This window comes from Stegodyphus dumicola, chromosome 1 (assembly GCF_044657685.1).
Source record: "Stegodyphus dumicola isolate Sdum_Otavi_A_Nest chromosome 1, ASM4465768v1".
NCBI lineage: Eukaryota > Metazoa > Arthropoda > Arachnida > Araneae > Eresidae > Stegodyphus > Stegodyphus dumicola.
The window spans coordinates 180,359,230-180,385,842 of NC_140768.1; the positions used below are offsets into that span (position 1 = coordinate 180,359,230).

At 30.3% G+C, this 26,613-nt stretch overlaps 1 protein-coding gene across 2 annotated transcripts in view; it reads left to right on the top strand.

Annotated features, from left to right (window-relative positions):
* LOC118184543 (serine/threonine-protein kinase PAK 2-like) overlaps window positions 1–26,613 on the top strand; it is a 135,101-nt gene that overhangs the window by 15,527 nt on the left and 92,961 nt on the right. For both annotated transcript variants that reach the window (XM_035354251.2, XM_085823388.1), the window contains exon 4: window positions 1,291–1,397. In XM_035354251.2, coding sequence (XP_035210142.1) covers window positions 1,291–1,397 — 107 coding nt within the window. The remainder of the gene's footprint in view (window positions 1–1,290; window positions 1,398–26,613) is intronic.

The window sequence follows — 26,613 nt, forward strand, 5'->3', positions numbered from 1 at the left end:
ATTTTGCAGTTCATTCAGCTGTAATAACAAACATCACTCTTTTTAATTCTTTCAGCTGCTGACTGAAGAACTACCAACTTTTGTTTATTTATTTTTAATATTAATTTACTTCTGTTTCAGATTTTGTATTCAGATTTAGGATTTGTGCTATTTTTTATTTGGGCATCCTTCATGATAGCTTAAACATTTTGGTTATCTGCATCCCCACTGAAAAGTTACATATTTGTTAGCAACTTTGGAGAGTATTAACAAACTCATTGGCAATTCTTCCCAAGCTAATGTGCAAAAGGTAACAATAATTTTCAAAATGGTGGCACATTAAGAATTCCATACAAGAGCAATCAATTAATAAAATTATAAAAACAAAAAATATCAATAATAAACACATTTTTCAAGAAATCCTTTTTTTTTTTTTTTTTTTTTTTTTTTCTTCACTGCTTGTTCTTCCCATAAACACAGTGCTGTGTTTTGACTTAAAAAAACTCAAAAAATTTCACAAACTTGGTTCTGTTATAAATCTGCTTTGTACACTGGTCAAAACAGATGTGCATACCCTTTGATGACACCATGGATTGTCGCATCACTATTTCTAAATATACTACTTTGCAATATGAATACATTTTCATTGACTTTTTGCTGGGGGTGCAGATAATGAGGAAGTACCTATACTATTTATAGTTTACCTTATTCTTTTTATGTGTATGTGTGTGTTTGTATAAATATATATATATATGTGTGTGTGTGTATGTATAAAATGAAAAATAATACTTTTACATTTCATCCTATATTTAATTCCGAATAAACATATGTAAAAATCAAAAGTCCAGAAGCACAGTTGCAAACTTCAAGAAAAAAAGGCCAAACATGCAAAACCAAAAATGAAATAAGAAATTTACTTTCGCTGCATTATCATCAGAGGTGTTGTGGCAAAAGATGTAAATTTCTTATTTCATTTTTGGTTTTGGCGTGTTTTGCCTTTTTTCTTGCAGTTTGTCACGCTGCTTCTGTTTTTTTTTTTTTTTTTTTTTTTTTTTTGAGGGGGGACATGTTTTTTAATGAAATGAATATGACATGAATTTTAAAACATATTTTTTTCCATTATTACTGCCGATTTTGCTGTTATCAGCATGCAATTGGATTAGACTTTGAACTACTTTGTATTTTTTCATTATATATAAATTGATTAACATCGTATAGAATTTGAAATGCTTAAAATGCAAAATCAATCAATGTAATACAGATTTTCTAAAAAATAAGTTTTATTTTAAAAAGCACTTTTTTTTTTTAAAGGCACTAAAAAAGAAAGAAAAGAATTAGAAAAGCCTGTTATATCCCCACCCACAAATTTTGAACATACTGTTCATGTTGGCTTTGATGCAATTACTGGAGAATTCACTGTATGTATTGATATGTTTTAGTTGTACTTTATTAAAATTATGTGATTGTTTATGCTAAATATTGTAAACCATCAGACATATTGACTTAAATCTTGTTGCAAAATAATTCTGTTTATATTTATGTTATTAAATTACATCAAAAATATGAAATGAAGCCCTTTCTCTCACATTTTAAAAATATGATTCATCAAATTATTTCTCAAGTATTAATAGAAAGATAACTGAAAACATTTAGAAATTTTTTAACTGATGTTTTTAAAATTCGTGCTCTTCAAATGTTCTGGCTTTTTTATGCTTTTTGTAAAATATTCTTTTGCATTATAAAGAGGGGGGAACTTTTACTAAAAGAAATTAGCAGATTGTAATGCAGATAATTAGCAGATTTTTTTATTTTAAAATGCATCTCCAGGAATACGTTGTACCCATTAATAGGTTATTCTGATACTGTAGTATTATAGAATGTTGATACACTTAAATAAATATATGTAATTTAATTTAAATAGTTCTACAAAAAATGTTTTAGTGTTTAAATTATGACATTCACTATATTTCTACGTATGACATTCACTATATTCATAATTTGCATAACTACAAAATTTTTAGTTTAAACTCTTTAAATAAATTAAGCTATCTGAGCACATTTACTGAAACAGTAGTAAACATGTTGCTTATATCTGTAGGTATTTTTAAGCTCTGAAAGGTGTAATAGTTTAAACAATAAAAGATAATTGTGATGTCAGCTTTAGTATGTTTGATCATGTTGAATTTGCCCTCATGATCAGTTACAGTTCAAAGCGCCTCATAAAATTGTACAAAACAGATTTTCATAGAATCGTGTTATGTTGTTTAATACTGCATTATGTTATTTCTTCAATAGCAGAGGTGATTGTGGTCCGGATATAGCCAGAATTCTGGATTTTTTACTTTTTCAGATCCAGAAATTCTGGATTTGATAACTTGCACATAGACATAATGAGCATTGTGCATTGTATTCAAAATTGTATGTTCTGTATCATTGCATGGACAGGTAATCTTCATGGACTATAATCTTGAAGACTGATGTCTATGATTAATTTTTATTGGGGCAGAGACTGAAAATATTATAGGATTTCAGGAAAAATTAACAAAAAAGAGTTTAAATGTGTTTTGAAAGAAACATGTGTAGAATATGAAGATTATATGGGAGAAAAAGAGTGTAATTCTTAAAAAACTTGGTCTTCATCAAATTTAATGGCATGAATCCTGTTCTGCTTTGTGAAAAAATATTTTGCCAAATGTCACATCAATAGATGAAAACATATCTGTTGCACCAAGAAATCAGCAACTATCCAATAGATATTCAGTTTTCTTATGCACCGAACACACACACAAAGTAATAATAATAATAATAATAATTTAAAAAAAAATCTGAAATGTTTCAGATTTTAAATTACGTCCAAAGGGGCTTTTTTTAACGTTTTGAGTGTTACCTTTATTTATTAAATATCATGTTCTTTGCACTTAAACCATAAAATTCAGTTCAAGAGCAATATCGCAAAATAATGTTAAATTAAGCATATCTTTAGAATTTCCGATATTCTCGCGAGCTGGAGATAAAAGTTTTTTTTTTTTATATATATAACATTGCCATTTCTCGCTTTTAAAGCATTGAGTTTGTAAATCAAAAATTCGTTAAAGTTTTACAAAATATAAAATCTATAATAAAACAAATTCCAAATTTGGGATTTCAGATGCCCATATTCGCAGTAGGATTTCGTCATTCAAAATTCGATGGCTCTATGTACCATTGTTTTATCACAACGCGAGAAATAGACAATCATTTATGCAGATTTTTCATTATTTAATTTCTTCAAATATAATGCAGTACTCTAACATTTTGTGGCAACAGTTTGAAAAGTGAACCGACGTTTATGAGTCCGATGCAAAATCGCAAAACAAAAACAATAGTCCTTCAGGGACAAAGCCCCTTTGGACTAATAAATTTGACAGAAATGTGCAGTGTTGGCAAACTATAAATTTAGTTTAGCTTTCTTCCTTGGATCCATTGTTGAAAATGCTTTCAATTACATGGGCATATTATGACAGAATATAGGATGTCCTTGAATGCTTTGATAGCATGTGTGTTGCGAAGACTGAAATATTATTTATTCTCTTCAAACAAAAATAAATGTGACATTTTTGGATAAAAAATCCCTCCCAGCATACTGTTGGTAAATATTTTGGGAATAATTTATTGAATAGCTTATATTTGCAGGAATCATTCTCTTTTTACTAGGAGTTCTTCATCTCCAACACTTGTTAATATGAATACTTCAGGCTCTAATCGTGCTGCTTGAAGGATTAAGTAAAAAGTTAGTGTTTTCATCAAAATAACTTGAAGTTTCATTTGTTAGCAAAGGTAATAATGAACATATGTCCCGGAACTTAACTCCACTTCCTGGTAAACTTAGCAGTTATTTTAAGATATGTTAAGAAACAAGAAAGATAAGTAACTTTGTAAAAGGATATAAATGAAACTTAAATTAACACTGAATTAGTTAAAGGGCATGTGTTAAGAACAATCTTTGTTCCACCCCTGAAATATTTATTTACATTTATTCATATTGAATCTCACAAAGAGAAAGTCAGCCATTTATTCTTGGTTTTCATGTTGATCTTTATGTGCTTTTTTTTTTTTCCCCCCAACTTGATTAAAAACTTGATTATCGCACAATAAATCAATGCAATCAAAGTGATGCTATATACTTCTTATGAATTTGATAATTTCTTACATGTTTGAGCTTGTATGGCATCATGAAATCTAAATACACTTTTAATGATTTAATGATTTAAAGAGTGTGTGAATGTCAAAATGCTGTCTCATAACTGCTGTATTATCAGCAGCAAAGTCCAGGATTAAAAAGTCACCTTCAACTTGTTTTAATAAAAATAACTATGTAAGAGCTTTAAAACATTGTTGAGCATTTTGCATTACAGTATCATCGACATCATTGATATTTAAAAATTAATGTTTTGTAGAATTTAAGAAACATGTGTAGTAATGAATAATAGGTGTTTTTTTTTGGGGGGGGGGAGGTGTTTGTTTTAGATTTCATTGAACAAATCTTCAACCAAAGCAGTTCTTATATTTAAAAAAAAAAAAAAAAAAACTTTTAGCACACTCTTGCTATAGTTTGGCCTTTGCCTACTATAGCAGCTTTCACAGGAAATGGGAACTAGCAGTTTAGCTTTTATGAGAAACAAACTTTCAGTCTGAACATGCGCACATGTTTTGTTTCTCATCTAGTGAGAATTTTCTGTTTCTCATTGCTAAATATAGGATGGTGCACAAAATGTCATACTATTTAGCCATGCCATAAAATTTTTAATATTATACATTGAATGTTAAAAATGCATATTCAGGTATTTTATTTCATGGAAAATATGATAGGTGTCAGGAAAAGTCAGTATTAGAGTATGATTTGCTACAAAACCATTTGCAAGATGGCAGTTAACAGATAGTTGAGTGATGAACAGAAGGTGAAAGTTAAAATATTTTGTGATGTAGTGATGATTCCAGACATAGGGAAGATTCATAGTGGGCACATAAAGCAATAACCAATTGTAAACAAATTCAGAGGCAGTATTTTCCAGGTGACTAGAGACTACAGTTGACGAAATGTCAACTTTTTGCCATTTGCCATGTCAGTTTCAGTTATCTCATTTCAAATGACCATGTTTTATCACAGTTTTCAAAAATTCTTTCTTGGGAAAATATTAAATCAAATGGAATAGCGGAGCTGCCAACTCTCCCGATTTAGGCGAGAGACTCCCGATTTTCGACCGCTCTCCCGCCAACCCGATTTACAATATATTTCTCCCGACTTTTTCTTATTCTTAAAATTTCTCATAATTTTTATGGAACTTGTCTTAATACTTCATTATATGAACAAAAAAAAAAGTGATTTTGGACGTCTGAAAGCAATTGAATTTTCTCTAGATTATATCTAAAACAAAATCTTGTGAATCAGATGAGAACTTCTGCTTTGTGAGTGACTTGACTTGTGTCGAATGGAAACAGACTGACAGCGCGCTTTTACTCTGCATCAGATAAAATAATGTCTGGAACAACATAAGGATGATAAGAAGAATCGAGATGGTAGAATGGGATATTTCAACTTAGCCGCCATCAGTCGGTGAAGAAAGATGTAATGAATGAAAATAGACAAGCAATGTGAAAAAAAGTTGGATCAGTAAAGTAGTAAGTACTTCAAACAATTAACAAAATGTTATTAAGAATATCCAAAGGATATTTGTGTTTTGCTCTAGGAAAAGGTGAGCATCGCAAAGAACTGATACAGCTGTTTGGATGTAATAGTACAGAAAAGAAAAAATTTGTTGTTTGATATAATTTTGTATAGTATCAATTTGAAGTTCTTTGTGAATATATGAATTTGATATGAACCAGGGTGCATTAATAATTTCATGAAGGGTTTTATTTTGAATAACTTGGATCTTTTTTATGTGGGTTTTAGCAGCGTGTCCCCATACCGGACTGGCATAAAGTAAAGAATGTCTAAGGATGGGCTTGTATAAAGCAAGTTTATAGTTGATAGTCAGATTGCTATGTCTGCCGAGGAGAGGATGCATAGTAGCTATTGAGATATTGAATTTCCTGAGAGTTGAGTAAATGTTGCCGAAAAGTGAGTTTTTTGTCAAGTGTGACTCCGAGATACTTCACTTGATCCGTCCACTGAATATCATCATCAAAGAAGATGGGATTAGGCAGAAGGAAGTTTGTTTGTCCTTTTCTGAAAATAATGGCTTTGGTTTTGTCAGTGTTCGCGGCAATTGTTCACAGCGTCATAATGTTTTCAAGAAGCTCCAAATAGTTTTGCTTTGTGAGTGAGAGCATATACGTATCTAGAAACGTCGTTCTCCAGTTCTCCATTGGGCATCGAGCTCCAGTGCGTGTCATCTGGCATATATTAGCCAATAAGCACAAAGCAAGCTCTCAAGGAATCAAATAACAATTTGGATGTTCTTTAGTTATTTCGTTCATCTTGTCCTGAGTTGTGTGAGTATATATGCCTTGGGGAAATAATTTTGGAAATTATCTTTTTTTCTTTCCTTCCATTATTTCCTCAAGGAAATGTAATAAATTTGCGATGTGTACCATCTGTCATTGCAATTTTTCGATTTTGCATGGTGGAAGGGCGGATGTTCTCAAACATGTGCGTACACATAAACACAAGGACAACATGAGTTGTTTTGAAAAAGAAAAAAAAAGAAAAATTAAAATTTTTTTCGGAAACAAAGGAACAAAAAGTTATGCAGAATGTCTGTTCTCTGCCTTTTTACTGGAGCACAACCTGCCACTGAATGCGTCAGATCACGCTGCAGCTTTATTTAGAAAAATGTTTCCCTATAGTGAAATCGCTAAGAAATACTCAAGTGCAAGGACCAAAACGGGTGCAATTGTTAAAGAATGGTTTTGAAATATAAATCTTCAGTTATTGATTGCATTAAAACAGCTTCGTTCTGCCTCTTCACGGATGGAAGCAATAATACCGATTCAAAACTGTATCCAATTGTTGTTTCTGTTTTTAATCCAGAGTCTTCAGAAATTGAGTGCAGTTTACTTTCTGTCCTCACTTTAGAAGGCCATTCAACGGGCTTAATATAGCACAGCTAATTATTAAAACTTTAAAAGAAAATGCAGTCCCTCTGGATAATTTCTTAGCACTTGGTGCAGATAATGCACCAGTAATGGTAGGCTTGAAGACTGGTGTTGCAGGCATCTTAAGAAAGGAAAATTCAGATTTGCAGATTATGAGGTGCCCCTGTCACTTCTTAAATTTAGAAGCTGAAATAGATGCGGCTTCTTTACCAGTAAATGTGGATGAACACATTGTTGATATTTATTATTATCTTGAAAGAAGTTCTAAAAGGAAGGAAAAATTTAAACAGTTCCCAACAGCTGCCTATTACTGAAATGAGAAAAATTTTGAAACGTGTGTACACGCTGCCTTTTTTTAAAGAAATGCTTATCTAGAATCCTCGATCAATAAAAATCCACTTCTTGCATTTTTTAAAGAAGTAAATGCTTCGAGAGTTAAGATAAAAGGCTCTATTGAAAGTTATAAAATACTAAAAGTAAATGGAGATGTAGTTACTCCTTCCATTGTTAAAAATAGGTGAGAAAAATAAAGTAATTTCTGCATCATTCAGCAGTTAAACTGGCAGTTCTGAAAACAATACTGCAAAATATAAGCGTAAAACTGATACAAATTTCTCTCAGAATAAAAAAATTGCTCAACACACGAAACATTTTCTGATTACTGTAAGTTTATCTTGTGAAGAATGAATATTTATGTTTTTTTCTTCGGACATTAACAAAGCTTTTTGCGTTTTTTTACAATTCATTTTGCCATCATTCGATGTTCTTAAGACAGTTCTACAAAGCAGAATTCCATTAAATCATGTTTTGCAATCAATGATTTATGATCTGTTTAAAGACATTTTATCAGAGTTTGTAAAACCAGTCTGTGTTTTGTCTTGTAATTCTATATATGATGTGATTTATGGTGAAATAGAAAATCAGAAGAAAGATGATTTGGTAATAGGAGCTGCAACTACAAAAGTAGGGGAAGAACTTTCAGAAGACAAAAATAGGTTTTATCTTCCTGTTAGATATTACTGTGGATAATCCCTTCAGCAGGGGAAAAGTATCACGCTGTCCTCCTAGAGGACGTATATTATCGGATGACAACTATAATGTGGTCTACCATAATAAACTGTTTCTCCCCTTTTTGGCGTTAAGAGTGTTCTCCGAACAATATCGGTTACTTCTGTCGAGTATGTGATTACATACTACATAAATTTCCAGTCAACGATGAAGTGATTTTGCATGCTAAAGTTGCTGATGTTTCTGCTCTAGCAAATGCATCTTTCTCTGACATAAGGTACTTTTTGAACAGATTTCCTGTGTTACTTCATTTAGTCATAAAAGATGATGATATTGATGTTGCCACTGATATATTGCAGGCGCAATTTTGCAGTTTACAATTAGAAAACTTGGATGAAGTTATAAAATAAGCTAGTATTGACACCCAGTGGAGTTTAATTGGAAAACTGAAAGGTGCTGATGGAATTTTAAAATATAATGAACTGTCTAGAATTATGTTGGCCATCTTGACAGTGCCCCATAGTAATGCAGAGTATAAGAGGATTTTCAGTGTTGTTGTGAAAATGAGGACTAAATTTAGATTTAATATTAGTGATGACACATTAGAAAAACTTTTATTAGTGAAAGCTAATAAAAGTGGCCTACATGGCAATTGCTATGAACAAAATTATGAAGTTTCTTTCTTAACGAAAGCAAAATATGCCACTGTTCATAACATTTGTACGAAAACTGATTAAAGTGTCTTTTTTTTTTTCCCTTAAACGATGCAAGTAATAAAAATGTTTTTTATGTGTAAGGTATTTTTGCCTTGCTAGCATTTAAGAATCAGTAACTATTTAAAGTTAATTTATTATTAAAAACTATATTTTTATCATTTAAAAAGTCTTTTTAACATTGTGAAAATTCTCCCGATTTCTTAAAAAAATTTCCTGATTTTTGAGTGTCATAGGTTGGCAAGTATGGAATAGTATCAATAAAAAGAATTCATATGATAATCAAAAACATATAATACACTAATTAAATAATCTATTTAAAAGAAAATTGTGAAGTTTATTGAGAGTAACTAACTATAAATGATATATGGTTGATAACTTTTATGCAATAATCTAAAGCAATAAATTACAAAAATAATGATATATTTCAAAATTCTGCATTTTGAATTTGCTTAAAACCTACACGAATTTAAGGTTGCTTTTACGACCTCCTGTTGCGCAGTGCATAAAGCATTAGCTTTTGGAGTCAAAGATTGTAGATTTAAGTGGCTAGTGCCACAAGTGATAGTGTTGTAACGAAGTTAATATAAAAAAAAAAAAAAAGTACAGAAAAGTTTATTGCTAACTTCAGAGCGGCACAGATACTTGAGAAATTTGCTGAACATGAAGATTAAAAACCAGTTTTTCGCTGATAATACTTTCGTGCTGAGGTTACATGCTGAAAACGAAATTCAATGGATATTATATACTGTATATACTGTAGGTTCTGAACTTGCTTTTTCTCTCCTTTGTAAATCATTAAATCTTTACCTACTATGACTTATTCCCCTCCCCATGAATAATTTTTATTTATTTTTTAATTACTATAAAGTGAATTTTGCCTTTCAGGCTATGCTTCATGATTATTTTTCTTATAACAATGAGCCTTTGGCACAGTCCGCAAGATGATGGTTTGTGTAAAAGAGTTTTTGGCTGACTTGAAACTAGCAAAAGCGATATTAGTGTTAGATTGCCGCTTTACCTAATTTCCAAAATTTAAGATGTTCTTAAACATTTGGTGATGAGCTCATCATTAATTTTAAAAAAGTAAGAAAACTGTTATTAATACATCAAGAAAGCTTTCCAGATGTGAGATTTAAATTAAGACAAAATTCAATCTTAGATATTGAAGTTGATTTTATAGAATACTTCTAAGCATTTTAATGGCTCCATGTTTATTTTTCTCAAATGACAGCTTTTTACACAGGTTTTAACCAAGCCAAAGATTTAATCTTGGTAATAATAATTCATTAGTTTGAAGAACACTTGCATGAGCATTAGCAAATTTACTAATTGGTGAATTCAATTTTCAAATTAGAAAAGAAATAATCTGATTTACTTCCATAAGTTTTAGACTAAAGTGTCTGAAAATAAAAATTTAGATAGCAACACTGCATTAATATATGAATAGCAATACTGCAATAGATAGCAATACTGCATTAATATATACAGTAGATAGCAATACTGCATTAATATATACAGTAGATAGTAATACTGCATTAATACAGTAGATAGCAATACTGCATTAATATACGAATGACTAATTGAAGTAATTAAAGTTACTATTAAGGGTAAGAAAATGTGTACACTCTGCATAAAATAAGAGAGGCCAGTTCTATATCTCTCATTCTACTGGGTCAATTGACAAAATTTAATTTGCATTTTTCATATTTTGAAAGTGCAACTTAAGATATATATTAGATTTATATATTTTATATAATATATATGTTTGATAAGTATTTTGACACACTTTTTTTTAACCTTTTAACTGTCATGCCCAAGATAATCTCGGGCACAGCACTGGTGTTCGAAAATGTCACGCCCGAGTATTACTCGGGATAATTTTTTTTTTGAGTGCATCGTATTGTTATACCCGAATATATATCGGGAGACGTTTATTTCGGCTTCATTTCTTTGTCAAACCCGACTGTATCTCGGGTAAAGTTAATGTGTGCTCAATTTAATAGATGGCAGCACTTTACTGAAGATTTCAAAGGTTAGAGGTTATAAGTTCTTTGGTTCAAAGTGCACAGGATCTTTTTGTTGTAAAATGGCGTCCACTTCTTTGAAACGTTATATAGATGATTTAGATTCTTCAACCGAAGATGAAGGATGTGTGTCTGATGAGCAGTATTCATGATACTTCCATGGTCAGCCTCAAAAATAAAAAAATGAAGATATACTCAAGCCGAAGATTGTTTCAGACTACAGTCTACTATGGGTGGTGTAGATCGCTGTGATCCGAAAACGTCAGAAAAAATATTATAAAAAGATATTTTTACATTTACTAGACAAAGTACTTTAGAACTCATATTTACTCTATAAAAACGTAATTGGGAAACGTATTACATTTTTAGAATTTCGAATCCAAGTTGTAGAAGAGCTTTTACATAAATATGATGATGCAGCTTCTGGACAAAAGAATATTGGCAGACCACCTACAATAGATAACCCTGCCCGTCTTACTGAACGACATTTTATTTCCTATACTCCTCCTACTCCTGTGAAACGTGAGCCTACAGGACAGTGCAAAGTGTGTTGTTCGAAAAAGGATAAAAATGGGAAAAAGATAAGGAAGGAAACACGATTCTGGTATAGTGATTGTGGAGTTGGTTTGTGCTTGGAAAAGTTTTTCAAGTTGTACCACACAAGACTGAATTACTGAACTACTAATAGGTATTCACTTTTATTTATTTTTTTCATTTATTTATTTTTTAGAAAATAATTTTTTTTTTTTTTTTTCATTTTTAGAAAATAATGCTTCACTAGAAGCGAACTTTACAACTGCCATGTTGAGTGCAGCCGCCTCAAGCAAATACGCAGTGGCTACAAAACTTTAAAAATTTTACCCATGTACTTCAAAATATCAATTTTTAACTACTTAAGTATATTTTATTTTGTACTAAACATTTGATATTTGCAATAAAAAAATTTGACAATTTGTGTACCCAAATCATCAAAATAACTCGACAGTTAAAGGGTTAATGGCATACCCGTTTTTGCCCATATTTCGATTCCATGACTCAAATTATGTAAAAATTGCACAAGTAGTTTTTAAAAATGAACTTTAATTTAATAAATTAAAATACTTAATAAAAATGTAACCCTCAAAGTTTGAGTTAAATTTGGTTTTGTTAGTTGAATTTGGTTTACATTCATTAATATCTATCTTTTTTTTTTTTTTTTTTTGTTAAATTTATTTGAATTTCATCTTTTACAATTTGAAACTTATCATCTGATTTTCTTTTACTTGATTACTCAAATTATGCCTGAATATTAAATATTGTAAAATTTGGAGAGAAACTTACCGAGAAATTTAGAAAATTATCTTTTTTTCAGTTTACGCCAAGAATAATTTACTTAGCTAATTTCTTAATTTGTGGTAACCTATTCCCCTTTCATTGTGCTGAAAAAAAGGTGCATTTTTTCCTTCTTCCGAATAATTTTAACAAAGTGTGTAGACCATATTTGGCATTATTATTACTTATAACAAATATGCCAAATTTCCAGACATGCCAGTCACATACATCTTCAGAAATTTTGAATAAAAAACTAATTTTTTGCAGGTATGCCAGGAAATACATCTATTTTAAGGTGATGGTAAAAATTTTATAGGTTTACTATTACTAAAAATTAAAAAAATTTAAAAGTAAATCTGAAAATACTTCTGAATTTTATTTGAATTGAACATAAATTTCAAACTGTGAAAGAAGGAATCAAGTAAGTGTAAAGGTATTCATAAATATATACCAAATTCAATTAACACTGAGTAAATGAAATTTTAAAAGTTAATTTTTTTAAAAACTACCTGTACGATTTTTACAAAACTTGGCACTTTGGCATAACTTAAGTCATAGAATAAAAATATAAGAAAAAAAATATTCAGGTGTGCCATTTAAAAAAGTCTGATTTTGCATCAAAATACCTATATACAATCAACAACACTATATGTAAATCTAATATATATCCTAAGTCAGGTTTTCAAGGTATAAAAAATGCAAGTTAAATTCCATCATTTGGCCCACTAGAATGAGAGCTATAGAACTTCCCTTTTTTTTTTTTTTTTTTTTTTTTTTTTTTTTTTTTTTTTTGTGTGTGTGTGTGTGTGCAGAGTGTACATAAGGCAGAAAATATATTTTAAAAGTTTTTTAAACTTTCTGTTCAATTCTATTATTATTTTATATGCTTCCTTTTTTAAAATGTGATATTTATTAACCTATAAATCCTGCCTGCATTATAACAGAATATATATTTTTTACCATGATTAAAGCAATTTTATTAAGGAAAGTTTTAAATGCATGATGCAGAAAAATTCACTACCTGAAATCGAAAGGTACAACAAAAAATTTTTTATTATCATTCAGCAAAATTCATAAATAAAATAAATAGATAAATATATAAAATGATTCTTTTCTGGAATATCCTTTTCTATCTTCCAAATTATGCTTTTCTGAGATACTCTGTTGAAAACTTGTGTTTCTTTTAATGAGGCATCACATAAAAAAAAATTTAAAAACTTGTGTTCTTCAAGCGTATTTCATTAAAATTATTTGAATCTCCTTGCTGCAGTTGTCTCTCATATATTAATATAACCCATCACCTTCAGTTTCTTTTTCCATGCAAAACAAGAAGTGTAAAATACGTTTTCATGTGGCAGAAATTGGATCCATTTTAATTTTAAAATATATATATCCATATGAAGATAAAATACCACAAAAAAATACATGATTCTTCTCTTTCGAATCCAAAAGAGTGTAGATGTAGTAGGTGTGTATGAAAATACATAAAGCAAAGGTTTCCATCCCGATTGGAAAGTCCCCCCCCCCTCATTTCCACTTTTTGCACCTTGGTCAAGTGGACCATTGTGAATGCAGCTTCATATCACATGAAGCCACAAACATAAATTGTAATTTACTGACATATAAAAATATTGATCAAATCTTGAGCTGGTGATATTTCAGAGATGATAAAACGAGGCATGATACCTTTCTTGGCAGACAATATCTCCAGTTTTTTAGATTGTGGCAAAGCTTCAGTCCTCCAATAAAAGGTAATGCCACAGAGTCTAGTAAATATTGAACACATAACATGTTCTCCCTTCATTTTATGGCAAATAACATGTGCCATTGCTTCTGTATCTCTTATAATATGCATTTTAAAGCCATTTACTCTTCCGTTTAATGGAGAGGGATGTAAGAGTCTTTTCTAATTTCCCACCTATCCGATACAAGTCTGCTTTCTGAATTCTGAAGTTCATTGAGAATATTAAATGGTCAAAAGACCCGCATTCATAGCACTTCTTTTTCTCTTATCGAAATTTGTGTCTGGCTTTTTCCTGAAATTTGTACGCATCATTATCTTTTTCTGAGTTTGTGCCCTGAGAAGATTTATCTTTGAAATTATTACTAGGGAACTGAGGAACAACCATTTGGCTACTTCCTGGTTTTGTTTTAGATTCTCCTAACTTCATTTTCCCCTTCCCCCCCCACATCTCCAGGTTCTTCAGTTTTACTCACCAGCTGTTTTCGTGAAGTAATCATAGCCCATTCATCTAGAAAATACTACTTAAATTCATTAAGCTTGTGCCTTTTAATTTCATATACCATCATTAAATCCTTTGGTTGCACAAATGTTTTGACTTTTATCCCTTAGACTGCTTATCTGAAATTATCTTAAGTTCATGATAAAAATTGGGCCATCTAGAATGCGGACTTTTCTGAGTTTAACAAGAAGATGTCGAGATTGCTTCACACTTAACTTAAATGTTTTAATCTTTAATCAGTAATCATGTAATATATTGATAATATCTAGGCTGTTCCTCAGGCTCCTAGCAATTAAATTATTTACCTTCGCTAGAAGGGTGCGAATGAGATATGACACCCATTGATCCTTGGTCAAGTGTAGAATTTCAGCTTGCCTCTCAAAAAGTTTAGAAATATACTGATATCAGTGTTTAAACATAAGTTTCTGAAAATTTTGATTAAATGTTATTTTACTTTTGAGGTTTAGCAAATTCGATTTTTTACTTTGATTAAAGCATTCTTAGAATTTTACTTGCATATTATCATTTTACGCGCTTTTTAGTTGTAAATCAGTATCGATTTTTAGTCTCTAGTTAGTATGACTAATTTCGACATCTAATACTTTTGTGGCTTGGACAACTGAAACAAGTCAGGAAAAGAGACAAATTCAATGAGACAGTTCATTTGTGTTGGTCCTTAAATTTAAATTCGCTTTGCCACTCAAAGTCTCAGTGGATTTGTTGGAATGAAACTTGTTTTAGTTTGTCTAGTTGATCGACTTGGTTTGAAGCTTCAAAACACTTTTCCCTTGACAAGTTCTGTTTGAAGCTTCAAACAAAAAAGATTAACAAATGTTTTTGGTGCTTATGTGTATCCATTTTTAATGTATTTATGTAGAAAAAGGGGATAGGTTGATTTTAAATGTTCTTGGTGTGTGTATATATGTATAGTAAAGTTAAAAATTTTTTTAAATATTTAAAAAAAATAAATAATTCTCTCGCACCAATATTGCAAGGAAGGAAATTTGAATTTAACAAATAGAAAATCATTATCTCATAATTAGCTCTATACGAATGAGGTAATGATTTTGTATTTGTTAAATTCAAATATATATATGTAATGATAGCATAACATTTTGGGAGCACAGATATAACACTGAGATGTAAATGCGCAGAAATACTGATGGCGTAGATACTTGATACTTAGAGCACCCATCCATTTTGATGAAGAATAAACGATCAAGCCGAATTGCATTCTATATTTATTTAAATTCATATCGGTGGCCATAATTCACTTGCAACTGTACTCGTGCCTATTAAAGAACGTTTACAATTTTGATACTATGACGATAAAAGCATGATTGCAGCAGCGTCTGAACAGCATGAAAGCGTGTGTTGCAGTACTTCAGAGAAATAAGGGAGGGAGTCAAAAAATGTTTTGGCTTACAAATTACTTTGGTTGGGTAAGAGATATCTGCATTAAGGGTTAATTAAAATCGCATGATTAATTTGAATGACGTAGTTTAGATTTATAGTGCTGTTTTTAGGACAGAGAGATGAAGTTCCCAAATGGAATAAAAAATAAAAGAGGTTATAGTGAATTAAATTTACAAGTTTGCTTTTCATATTTTTTATCTTCTATATATATATATATACACACACACACACACACATACAGTGTGAGCCCCTGGAATAAAATGCATTTTCAAAACCGCCCATAAAATATTTTGGCTTAGACAGGCCTTATATAAACTACTGTAATCAATAAACTAGTACAGTTTTAAAATATATGTTTCCAAATTGAATGCCTCTAAAAATATGTTACTTAAAAAATTTCCTTTGCCTTTTCCAGAGTTTTTTTTTTTTTTTTTTTTTTTTTCTGTGTGTGTGTGTGTGCACATTTGTGTGTGCATGTGTGTTGTACTATATGTGTTGAAATGTGAAGCAAGAATCAAAAGATTAAATGCTAACATTCTAACCTTAATTCATGTCTACAATATTTTACATAGGTGCTGATTAACAACTAAAAAATTTTCTGTGGGCAAAATTAATGTAGTTTAAAGCACTGTTAAATTGAATCTTTCTTTGCTTTTAACTTATCTATAACTTAACATTTTATTGGTCAGTTTAATTCAGGATTTTACGTAGTTAATTTAGTGAGTTACATAGTTGTGTTTATTTGGGTTATATATCAAAATAAATTTTAGGCCTTCTACCTAACCAATTTTCTTTAAATTTTACACACGTATTTAGCATTATTAAATCATCATGAAATATTGTACTTGTAATTCCAAATGTATTAGGATTGCAGTAAAATATTTCATAATGAGTCCGTCCTCTCTTCCCAATTCAATGTAGATTTTTTTATTTAGTAAAGCGATTTTTTACAAATCTTTTGCACTTAGCCTTTTCTAATCATCAAATTTATGGTTGTAAAGTTTCAATCTTTGCACATTCTGGTAGATCTGGAAATAATCTTCTATATGAAATTTATTCAAATATCTATTTTAATTTCTTTCTCTATGGCAATTTTTTTTTCCAGGAGTTTTTTTCCCAAGAATAGATTGATATTGCCTATTAACAATGACGGGTGTTTAAATCAAAATTTTCATAGAGAAATTTAAACAAATTGAAAGCAGTATTGCCCCACTAGGTATATTTAAAAGCCTTGAATGTATTCAGTATACCCAATGCTATATCGTGTATTTTGTTACTGTGCTGAATGAAGGAATACTTTTATTGTGTGCAGAGGAGTTTTTTTTTTTTTTTCTTTTACCTGCTTCTGTGAAATTAATATATATATATTGATAGTAAATTAAAAGGAAGTAAAAGTCGGAAGGTAAATTAAATATAAATTTAGTTCCAAATATTATAACGGTCTACCTATTTCTCTCTCCAGGAAAAGGTTAAAAAAAAACGAGTGAACATGAGAAAAGGTAAGAATTAAAAATGGAATTATTAAAAGAAAATTTAAAAAATATAGAACATAAGACATTACAATATAAATTGCAACCCTTTCTTGCATCCATTCTTTTACTGCTTTAGGTGCCTTTGATTTTCGTCAATAGAAGTTACGGAAATGTTAAATTTTTCATATTTTTCACTATCGTAGTTACACCATTAAATTTTTAAATTTCATAGATTCTCTTTTTGGCAGTAATAATTGTTCACAAAAAATAATAATAAAAAAATTAGGTAAATTAAGCCAGCCCTTTCTTTTGGTTCTCTGTACATTGACTGGGAACAATTTAGTCTTTTTCAAGTTTTAGAAGCCTTTTGCTTCCTTAATTCTTGTTTTTTGACTTTTTTCTTTTTTGAATTAATTTACCTGTGTTTATTTAGTTTGCTTGCCTATTTTCAAGTATTTTGTGCAACTTTTTAAGTATCTGTATTTAGTTTTTGATTGTTAATTTTATTTTTTTTTATTATTATTTTATTTATTTATTTATTTATTTATTTATTGATATTTTTTGTTTGTTTTGAGTATGAAAGCATGTAGGGAGAAGACCTGAGCACTTTGAGACACATTCGATTTTTTTTTTTTTTTTAATTATGATTTGGTATTGAAAAAGTGGTTTTAAGTCTCAAATGGTTCAGAGGAATGAAACATGTATTCTGAACTCATTAATCAACTTGGTTTAAGGCCTCAAAACACTTTTCCCTTGACAAGTTGTGTTTGAAGTGTTAAATATAGGAGATTAACGTTTTTTGAAATTTATATTATAATGTCTCATGTTCTGTAGTTTTTAAATTTTCTTTTAACAATTCAATTTTTAATTGTTACCTTTATTGTGTTCGCTCAGCTTTTGTAACCTTTACCCGGAGAGAGAAACAGGTAGGCCTTTATAATTTTTGGAGCTAAATTTATATTTAATTTACATTCTGACACTTACTTCTTTTTAATTCACTATTAATTTATTATAATCTAGCAGCTTCAATGCAAATTCATCTCTTCTCTTTTTTATATAAATTATATATATATATTAGAGTTAACACTTTGTGGGCTGGTGTGACTTTTGCTCGACAACGATTATTGGCTGCTGTCACGCTGGCGTGACTTTTGCTCGCCAACAGTTATCGGCCGCTGTCACGTACGCGTGACTTATTTTCACCAACGACGATGCTTCACATCGACGCTTGTATAGATAGACATACTATAGCAAAACATTTGATGATCAGGAAACATTGGTTTCAACTGTTTTCCTCTCCCAGTTCACCAGACTGTCTATTATTGAAATCTTTTTTCATAGACGCTTGTTTTGTTAGTTTGAGACTGTCTTTCGCTGCCTTCAAATATTGGAAACTTACGTTAGATTTAAAGATATCCTTCAAAATGCTCTTCGATGAGGAAATATATGCTGATCTGTTATCTGAAGAGGATAATTGCTCTGATAGTGAAAGTGATTCGGATAGAGGGAGCGATATAATTGTGAAACGATTCAAAAATAAGGGAAGACCAATAATTAGTGAATCTGAAAGTTACGAAGAGATTTCTGTGGCAAACGATTGGTCAGAAGTTTACTTTAAACCTAACTTTCATGCTTGTCTGGAACGGTTTCGGTTACAGGTACCATACACACCAGATATATTATCAACTGTGGAATTGTCCATTGGGGACGATTTATTTAATTTGTTTGCCACACAAACAAACTTATATCATAATCAGCAGAATAATGATAACAACAATGCATCAACAAAGAATAAAGCTTTGGATTGATACAAATGTTGTAGAAATGAAAAAACTTTTGGGGCTTGTTATCCTAATGGGAATAGTAAGAAAACCAGAACAAGACGATTATTGGTCTACTCACCCTGGATTACATACACCAATTTTTGGGAATACTATGCCAAGGAACCGATTTCAGCAGTTATGGAAGGAAGTATTGGCTTTTCAGTAATAATGAGCATTGCCAAGAAAGGCGTGATAAAATAAAACGAGTTTACTCGTACCTGGTAGAAAAGTTTCAAAACATTTATAAACCCAAGAAAGAATTATTGCTGGATGAAGGTATCATTCCATGGAGAGGCAGGCTATCTTTTCATACATACAATCCTGCGAAAATTATAAAATATGGAATTTTAGTCCATATGGTATGTGAGGCGACATTTGGTTATATATGCAATTTAGAAATATATTGCACGCAAGGAAAATCGCTAATTGCGACAATATTGCCTTATTAAAATTTATGGCACAATGTATATATGGACAACTATTACAATAGTGTAAAGGTTGCAGAGGAGTTACTAAAGCTTAAAACAAACATCTGTGGCATAAGAGTAAACAGAGGAGTGCCAAATTGTTTAAAATCTGCTACATTGAAAAATAAGTCAATGGAATTTCATAGAAAAGGGAAAATTATGTTACAAAAATGGAATTCGGCCAAAAAATTGATAATGATGATTTCTATGATACATTCAGCAGACATGGTCGAATGTGTGAGTAAAAGAACCAAAAAGAAGTGCATTAAACCAATTTGCATACAAGAGTATAATAAATTTATGAAAGGTGTTGATCACGCCGATCAATACCTATCATGTTATTCCATACTTCGCAAAACAAAAAAAAAAAAAAAAAAAATGGAAAAAAAAACAGTTTTATATCTCATAAACTGTGCATTACTCAATGCATTCCAGATGTACATAAAAAATTCTGAAAATCCTATTAGATTCAAACAATTTTTATTAAACCTTGCAGTAGCATGGATTAATGGGAATGGAGAGGAGCAACAATCAAGATCAGCTGCTCAATGTGATAAAGTTCGTCAAGGTTTGATCCACCAGGCAGACTTACTACGGACATGAGAAAACATAGAATAACACGTATTAGTGGTAATGGGAGAATTCATAACCCGCGAAGGGCCCATAAAGTCTGCACTGCCGCCAAGAAAAGAAGTTCCATTGCATACATGTGTTCTTCCTGCAACGTTTCTCTGCATGTTGGAAAATGTTTTCAGAATTATCATACTAAAAAGAACTATGGAACTATGGAGTTAAATTTTTTAAATAAAACATTTTAGTACTAATTAAAAAATATAATTGGAATAAAATGGAATAAAAATAGTGTAACAGTTATTTTAGTGCTTTTTTAATAATAATTATATACCAACTACTTATGTTTCGAAAAACTGAGTAAATATCACCGTTGGCGAGCAGTAGAACCTGCGTGAATTGGCGGCAGCATAACGCCGCTTCGATAAATGCAAGGCCCGCAAAGTGTTAAGTTATAAATAAGTATTTATTAGTGTATATATATATATTATGTGAATTATATTGTTTTAGTTTAATCCACTAGATAGTTAAAAAAATAACTATTGCAACTTCCTTGGTCATATGTCATTAAAAATTAAAACATCGGATGCCCATAAAAGGTATTAGGAAATTAATAGAATTTTTAGAAATAGTAGAAATAATTGTGTAACATGTATATGTACCTATGGGAGGGAACAAGACTGCTTTTTAACTCTGAGATCACAGCCATATACATAGCCTTATCGCAACTCCAATGTCAACTTGAACATTTTTGAAAATTTGTCATACTCTTTGATTATAAAGCTGCTCTTTGAGCTATTTCTTCTTTTGAATCACCAATGTCTGTCGATGTGTTAAAATGCCAGCAGTTTCTAAGCAATTTAGCTCAGAAGGGCAAAGAATTTGTCATGCAATGGATACGATTACACTGTGGCCTTCATGGAAATGATAAGGATATTGTTTTGGCAAAGAAGATGCCAGTATTCTCCAAATAGCTGAAAACCTAAACCCCTTTTTTCACTGCGAAAAGAGTAATAAAAAGTTGTCGCCTAGAAGCTTTTTGGAAAGACATTGAACTTTATGGAAGTTTTTTGGAAAGACACTGAAAGGAGCAGTCATAAAGTATGGATTAAAAGAATTTTTGACATTCCTTTGTGGCCCAGATAGAAACCTGTTGCTATCCTTCGTCTTGTTACTCCATGAGTACTTTTTAAAACATCTGCTTTGAATGAACATTATCCCAACCCCGATTTGTAAATTATGCAACATTCATGAGGAAAGGGATACCCTACATCTGAGTTGTTACTCTGCATGCTGGATCACTCTAAGAGAGATACTGAGAGGGGAGGCGGAAAACTGATTTATAGCTTATACTGTGGACTATTTTTTACTTCCTTGTACGAAGTAAAAAGTAAGTATTGTAAAAGTGAAAAATTTTGGGTATCATATTTCAACGAAAATATCGATTTTGACAGCTATCCAATGCAATTTATTGATGCTTTTGCATGACATCCACAAGTAAGGACAGAATAAATAAAGGACTCTTTTCCCCCCCCCAAAAAAATTATAAAACTGATTTAAAATAAATTCTGAAGAAAATTTTTTGTGGCATCTGTGCATACGTATATCAGTTTTTTTTTTTTTTTTTTTTTTTTTTAAATTGTGCATTTTTTGCTTTAAAAATAAATGAATTATGTTGTTCTTATCTTCCGGTTAAAGTTTTTATGCCTTTAGTAAATCTGCATGCAATATTTGTGGACTTATCAACAATTTAAAAGTTGTTTAAGTGCAGCTAAGCCTAATGAATTTTGCAGTGTCGGACATGTTTGTTTACATTTCAAACTTGGCAAAATAGCGATTTGTTGCCATCTAGATAAACTAAGCTTTGCAATAGCAAAGATAACGCCTTCTTTTATTATTGCAAATTAAATCACACTTAATCCATTCTCGAACTTATTCAAAGAAATAAGTGTTTCAGATTTACTTCGTAATTTTTAATATAGATATTTTGAGTTTTTATGTATTTTTGCCTTGTCGGGAAGTGAGAACTGAATTAATTGAATGAGAAATACTGAATAATCTATGAAAAACTGTTTCTCTTTTGTTTTGTTTGCTTAATTTCTTTTATACATCGTTTTAGATTTATTATAGTATTTGAATAGAAAATGTGGCAACGATTAGATAATTCTTCAAATTATATAAATTTATGTGCATTCTGAGTTATAATATGTATGAAATGTAACGCTGTTAAGTGAATCTAGCACCAGATTTTCGCTATGGTAAACAAATATAGTGAATTTTAAAAAGTGCATTTATTCTATTGTGGTTTATGCACTATCAACGATCTAGATTTAATTCAATCCAATAAGTTTAAACGAAATGGAAAAAAAAAAAAAAAAAGCGTATAATTTAATATTCTGTGCAAGGAAATCGTGGTGTACACATGAGTTTTTTTTTTTTTTTTTTTTTTTTACATTTCTGTTTTCTTTCATCTTTGCTTGTTCTAACTACAGTTGTCTTTGTAATCTGCCATTAATATTAAATTTCCCACTTCTTTATTAATCAAACAAAAAATGTAGAGCAAAAGTAATAAAGTAGCTAAAATTTTGTATTATTACCCCTGTAGTATATGACGTCTTATAATCTATTTGTTAGGAAGTTTATGTAACATCCAATGAAAGTCCTCATTTTTAGATTAAAAAATGTCTTGCAATGATGTTTCACATCCTCTGCGTCATCAGACATCTGGACAGAAAGGGTAATCAATTATGCTCGGACAGGTGTAAAATTCAAGGGAATACCTTGCGCATTAATACCTCCCAAAAGGCATTCACTAATTTTTTAGAGTTACTAAACCAGTTTAATTGGCAATATTGCAGTGAAACATAATTTTATGCACAATTATTCCATTAGCTTCTGACAATACATTTAATAAAATCTTTGGAGATACACATTCCTGCATTTGAAATTGATGACACAGTTCTAGAACACTGCACCATTACCAGTTCTATTTGCATTGCACCAGTATTTTATTTTTTGTGGCAACTTGCCCGAAAAATGGTTCATTTCTCCAATGGCAATTGGGAGAGGGGGAATTAAAATAATAATAAAAAAAAAAAAGCATATATTCCTTTCAGTGCTTCATAGAAAGCTAGTTGGAATATTCTCATCAAAGATTGTCATGAGCCTATGTTCCTTGTCTTTTAGCTATTAATCTGGCTACATTTTCACTTGTTTAGACTAACTACATAGGTCCATTTTTTATGGTTGATTCTAGAAGTTTATCAGAAGCCAGTTGCGGATGTCTACATGTAACTGGTCTTAATACCATCTCTTTTTCTTCTGGAACTGTTGATACTGCTGTTAGAGACTTTATGCTCATTTGCCTTACCTTTCATTAATAAAAGATTCAAGACATCCAATATGAGCTTTTACGTAACTAGTTAGTCACAATTTTCATGTAAAAAATGAAAAGAACTTTGGTTCACATGAATGTTTAGATTGTTTTACTTTAGTGTATAGTACCTGTTCTATCTAAAGGTTATCTTCTGTTATTAATATTTCATGCAGAATATCTATAAAAAGAGATGTAAAATAATCCATTTCTAAGCATTGTTATTTCGTTGTAAAGCATTTTCACAAATGCAGCATAATGTTTAATTTAGAGACTAATTATACTGAGACCAAAAAGGGTTTTTCCCTTGATTTAATTATTAAAAAGAATATCTGGATTGAAATTAACACTTTTTGTTGTTTATATTTCCTATATGTACAGTCTGTTGTTTAGGTATCTTTTCTATCTTAGATTGTATAAACAGATATTCATTGACCTGTATTAAAATGTAGGAAAAAGTATCATTGCAAAACTTTTTTTAATGTCTGTACATTTTATTGTCAATAATATTCAGATGTATTTGAATAAGTAGTTTTAATAATCATCATAAATGCAATTATATGTACCGTATAAATTCTGAATAACAAAGAACCTTTCATAAGAGCATTTTAAATTTTATTTCTGAATTTTTTAATTTTTGTTTTACAGATAACTTTTTTAACTTGGGATATTTTCTAATTTTAAAGCATAAGCATATGAACATAAAAAAGCTTATATTTTTGTAGAGCACAAAATCTTCAACATCAGTATCCAGTGAAAGCAAAAACCACCAACTTAGATTCTAAATGTATATTTTAGTATTTTTATGTGCTCAGAATAATTTTTCTTTTGTTCTCTTTCGATGTTATGCAAATGCTAGCTGATTTGTCGAAGCTTAATAATGGATGTATTTTCTTTTCATGTATCTGCCTTCTGTATTATGCTCATAGCCAGAGGTGAGCATCATATGTAACAAATAATTGTAGTGTTGTAAAGTAGTGCGTCCAGTGACCCTGTTCTTCTGTAGCCCCTCTCTCATGAATGCTTTGTCTTGATATGTGCATGTTTTAAAATTTTTCATGCTCTGTTTTTGCTTAGTTATTTTGTATTGCTAAGCAGAATTTATCATTATGCTGTTAAAGTGCTGTTTTCACTTTTCCCCCCTTTTAAGCATCATAGTACAATATCAAAGAATTTCTTTTTTAGCTGTGGGAAATTTATTAGCCTCTTTCATCAAATATATGTGATAAAAATTAATTTTGAATGACTAAATTAACATATTTGGTAATTCTGAATATGTAAATTAGTATTTTCATAATAATAATGGCTTTTTTTAAAATAGTGGAATTTTTCCCTTGTCTTAAAAATGAATTATTTTGATTTTTTTAGTTGCAGAAGTAATGTGTGGTAATTATGAAGTTTTAGATTCGTTACATAAACAGTTAATGTAGAATGCATTTTTAATTATTATTAATTGCTTAAAAGTATTTTCATTATTTAAAAAATGCTTTTAGATTAGATATATTGTATATAATAAGTTGATTCTGTAAAAGAAGCTAAATAAACACGCCAATTTAGGGATTTAAAAAAAAAGTGCTCGCCTTCCTTGTTTTTGTCTCAAAAGTCCTTGTATAACTTCTTTTATATTTATTTAAAAAAATATATTAAATATTTTTTCCCAGGATTTAGAATTAACAAGAAGATAACAGAGAATGGAATGTTATATCAAATTGTTTTTCTGCGATTTGTTCAGTTTTAAAAACATTCAAAAATAATAATTCATAGTTTGATTTTATAATAACAACCAAAAATGTTTCTGTCCCTACTAACACACCCTCTAAAGTAATTTATTTTTCAAAATAAACTATTTGTTAAATTTTCAGTGTTTGAGTGTTATAATGACTATTTTTAAATTTTCAATTTGTAGTAAAGGTTATTTATATTGAATTCACAACTTCAATTTTTGTTATAGTAAATAATAAATCATTGAATATTTTTACAGTCTTATGAGCATTTATGTATAACATCGCATTTAATAATCCTAGCAGTAAAAGTCTGATATCTTATATAATTATTTATACAAATGCCAGACATTTGGCCACTAAGCCGTTAGTCTTGATCTTGCTTCCCATTACTTAAGAACAATAGAATTAAAAGATATTAGTGCAGTGCATTCATCAATATCCTTCTTATCCATGGACTGTCCAGAGTTACAAAAGTACAGTCTGAAAGTGTCCTTAAGTCAAACTTAAAAAGATGGGCATTCAAACAAATGTGCCCAGTCAAAAGACAAAAAAACGCCACGGCTACAGGATGAGGAAAATCTGGATTAACTGGCTTTGAACTAGAGAGACACTCCCAGGCCTTTCCCTTAGCTTCATTTAATTAGTAGGATGCAAACCTTTTCTTAAATTCTAATTTAATTAGGAGTTTTGCAGAATAAAAAATCATACAGTTATTAGTGGTTTGTAGAATAATCGTTCCTTTCTTTGCCAGGAAATCATGTCTTTCACTTCCCTCAGTGCCACAATGAGCAGAATCCATTGCAAGACAGTTGAGTTAGTCAGAGTGTTGAGAAACTTCCTACATTTGTACATTCATTCATTCAGAAGTACAAAATTTATTATTGGAGATAGCCTACAAAGCGTTTTTGCTGTCGGACAAAATAACAGGCTGAGGGAAATTACTTTTCCGAGCACTCAATTTATTGAGCACTAAATATAGCCTCGACTTCACCATCAAAATGTGTAGTACAGTACAAAGTCCATATAATCCGGACGTCCATTATCCGGAATGATCTATAATCTGGACCTCAACGCCACAAACTTACACATGCGCGTTTGATGCACGTAAAGCCAGTAAAGTGTTTACCCACGAGCGCTTCCAATAGTGAAGAAAGTAACAGAGAAGGTTATTGAAAACGAAAACATTTCGATTGACAAGTTAGACGATATTCTCGACTCAGCAATTACAGGACTTGGACAGTAGAACTTTGTAACTGAACAAGAAATTATGTCTGTTTATAGAATTAAAGAGCAAGTATTAGCAGAAAAAACGAAGCAACTTAAACAACTTACATTGAAAGAAATGTTTACTAATTTAAACAAACAAATATTAAGCTTTTTTTTTTTTTTTTTTTTTTTTTTTTTTGTAAA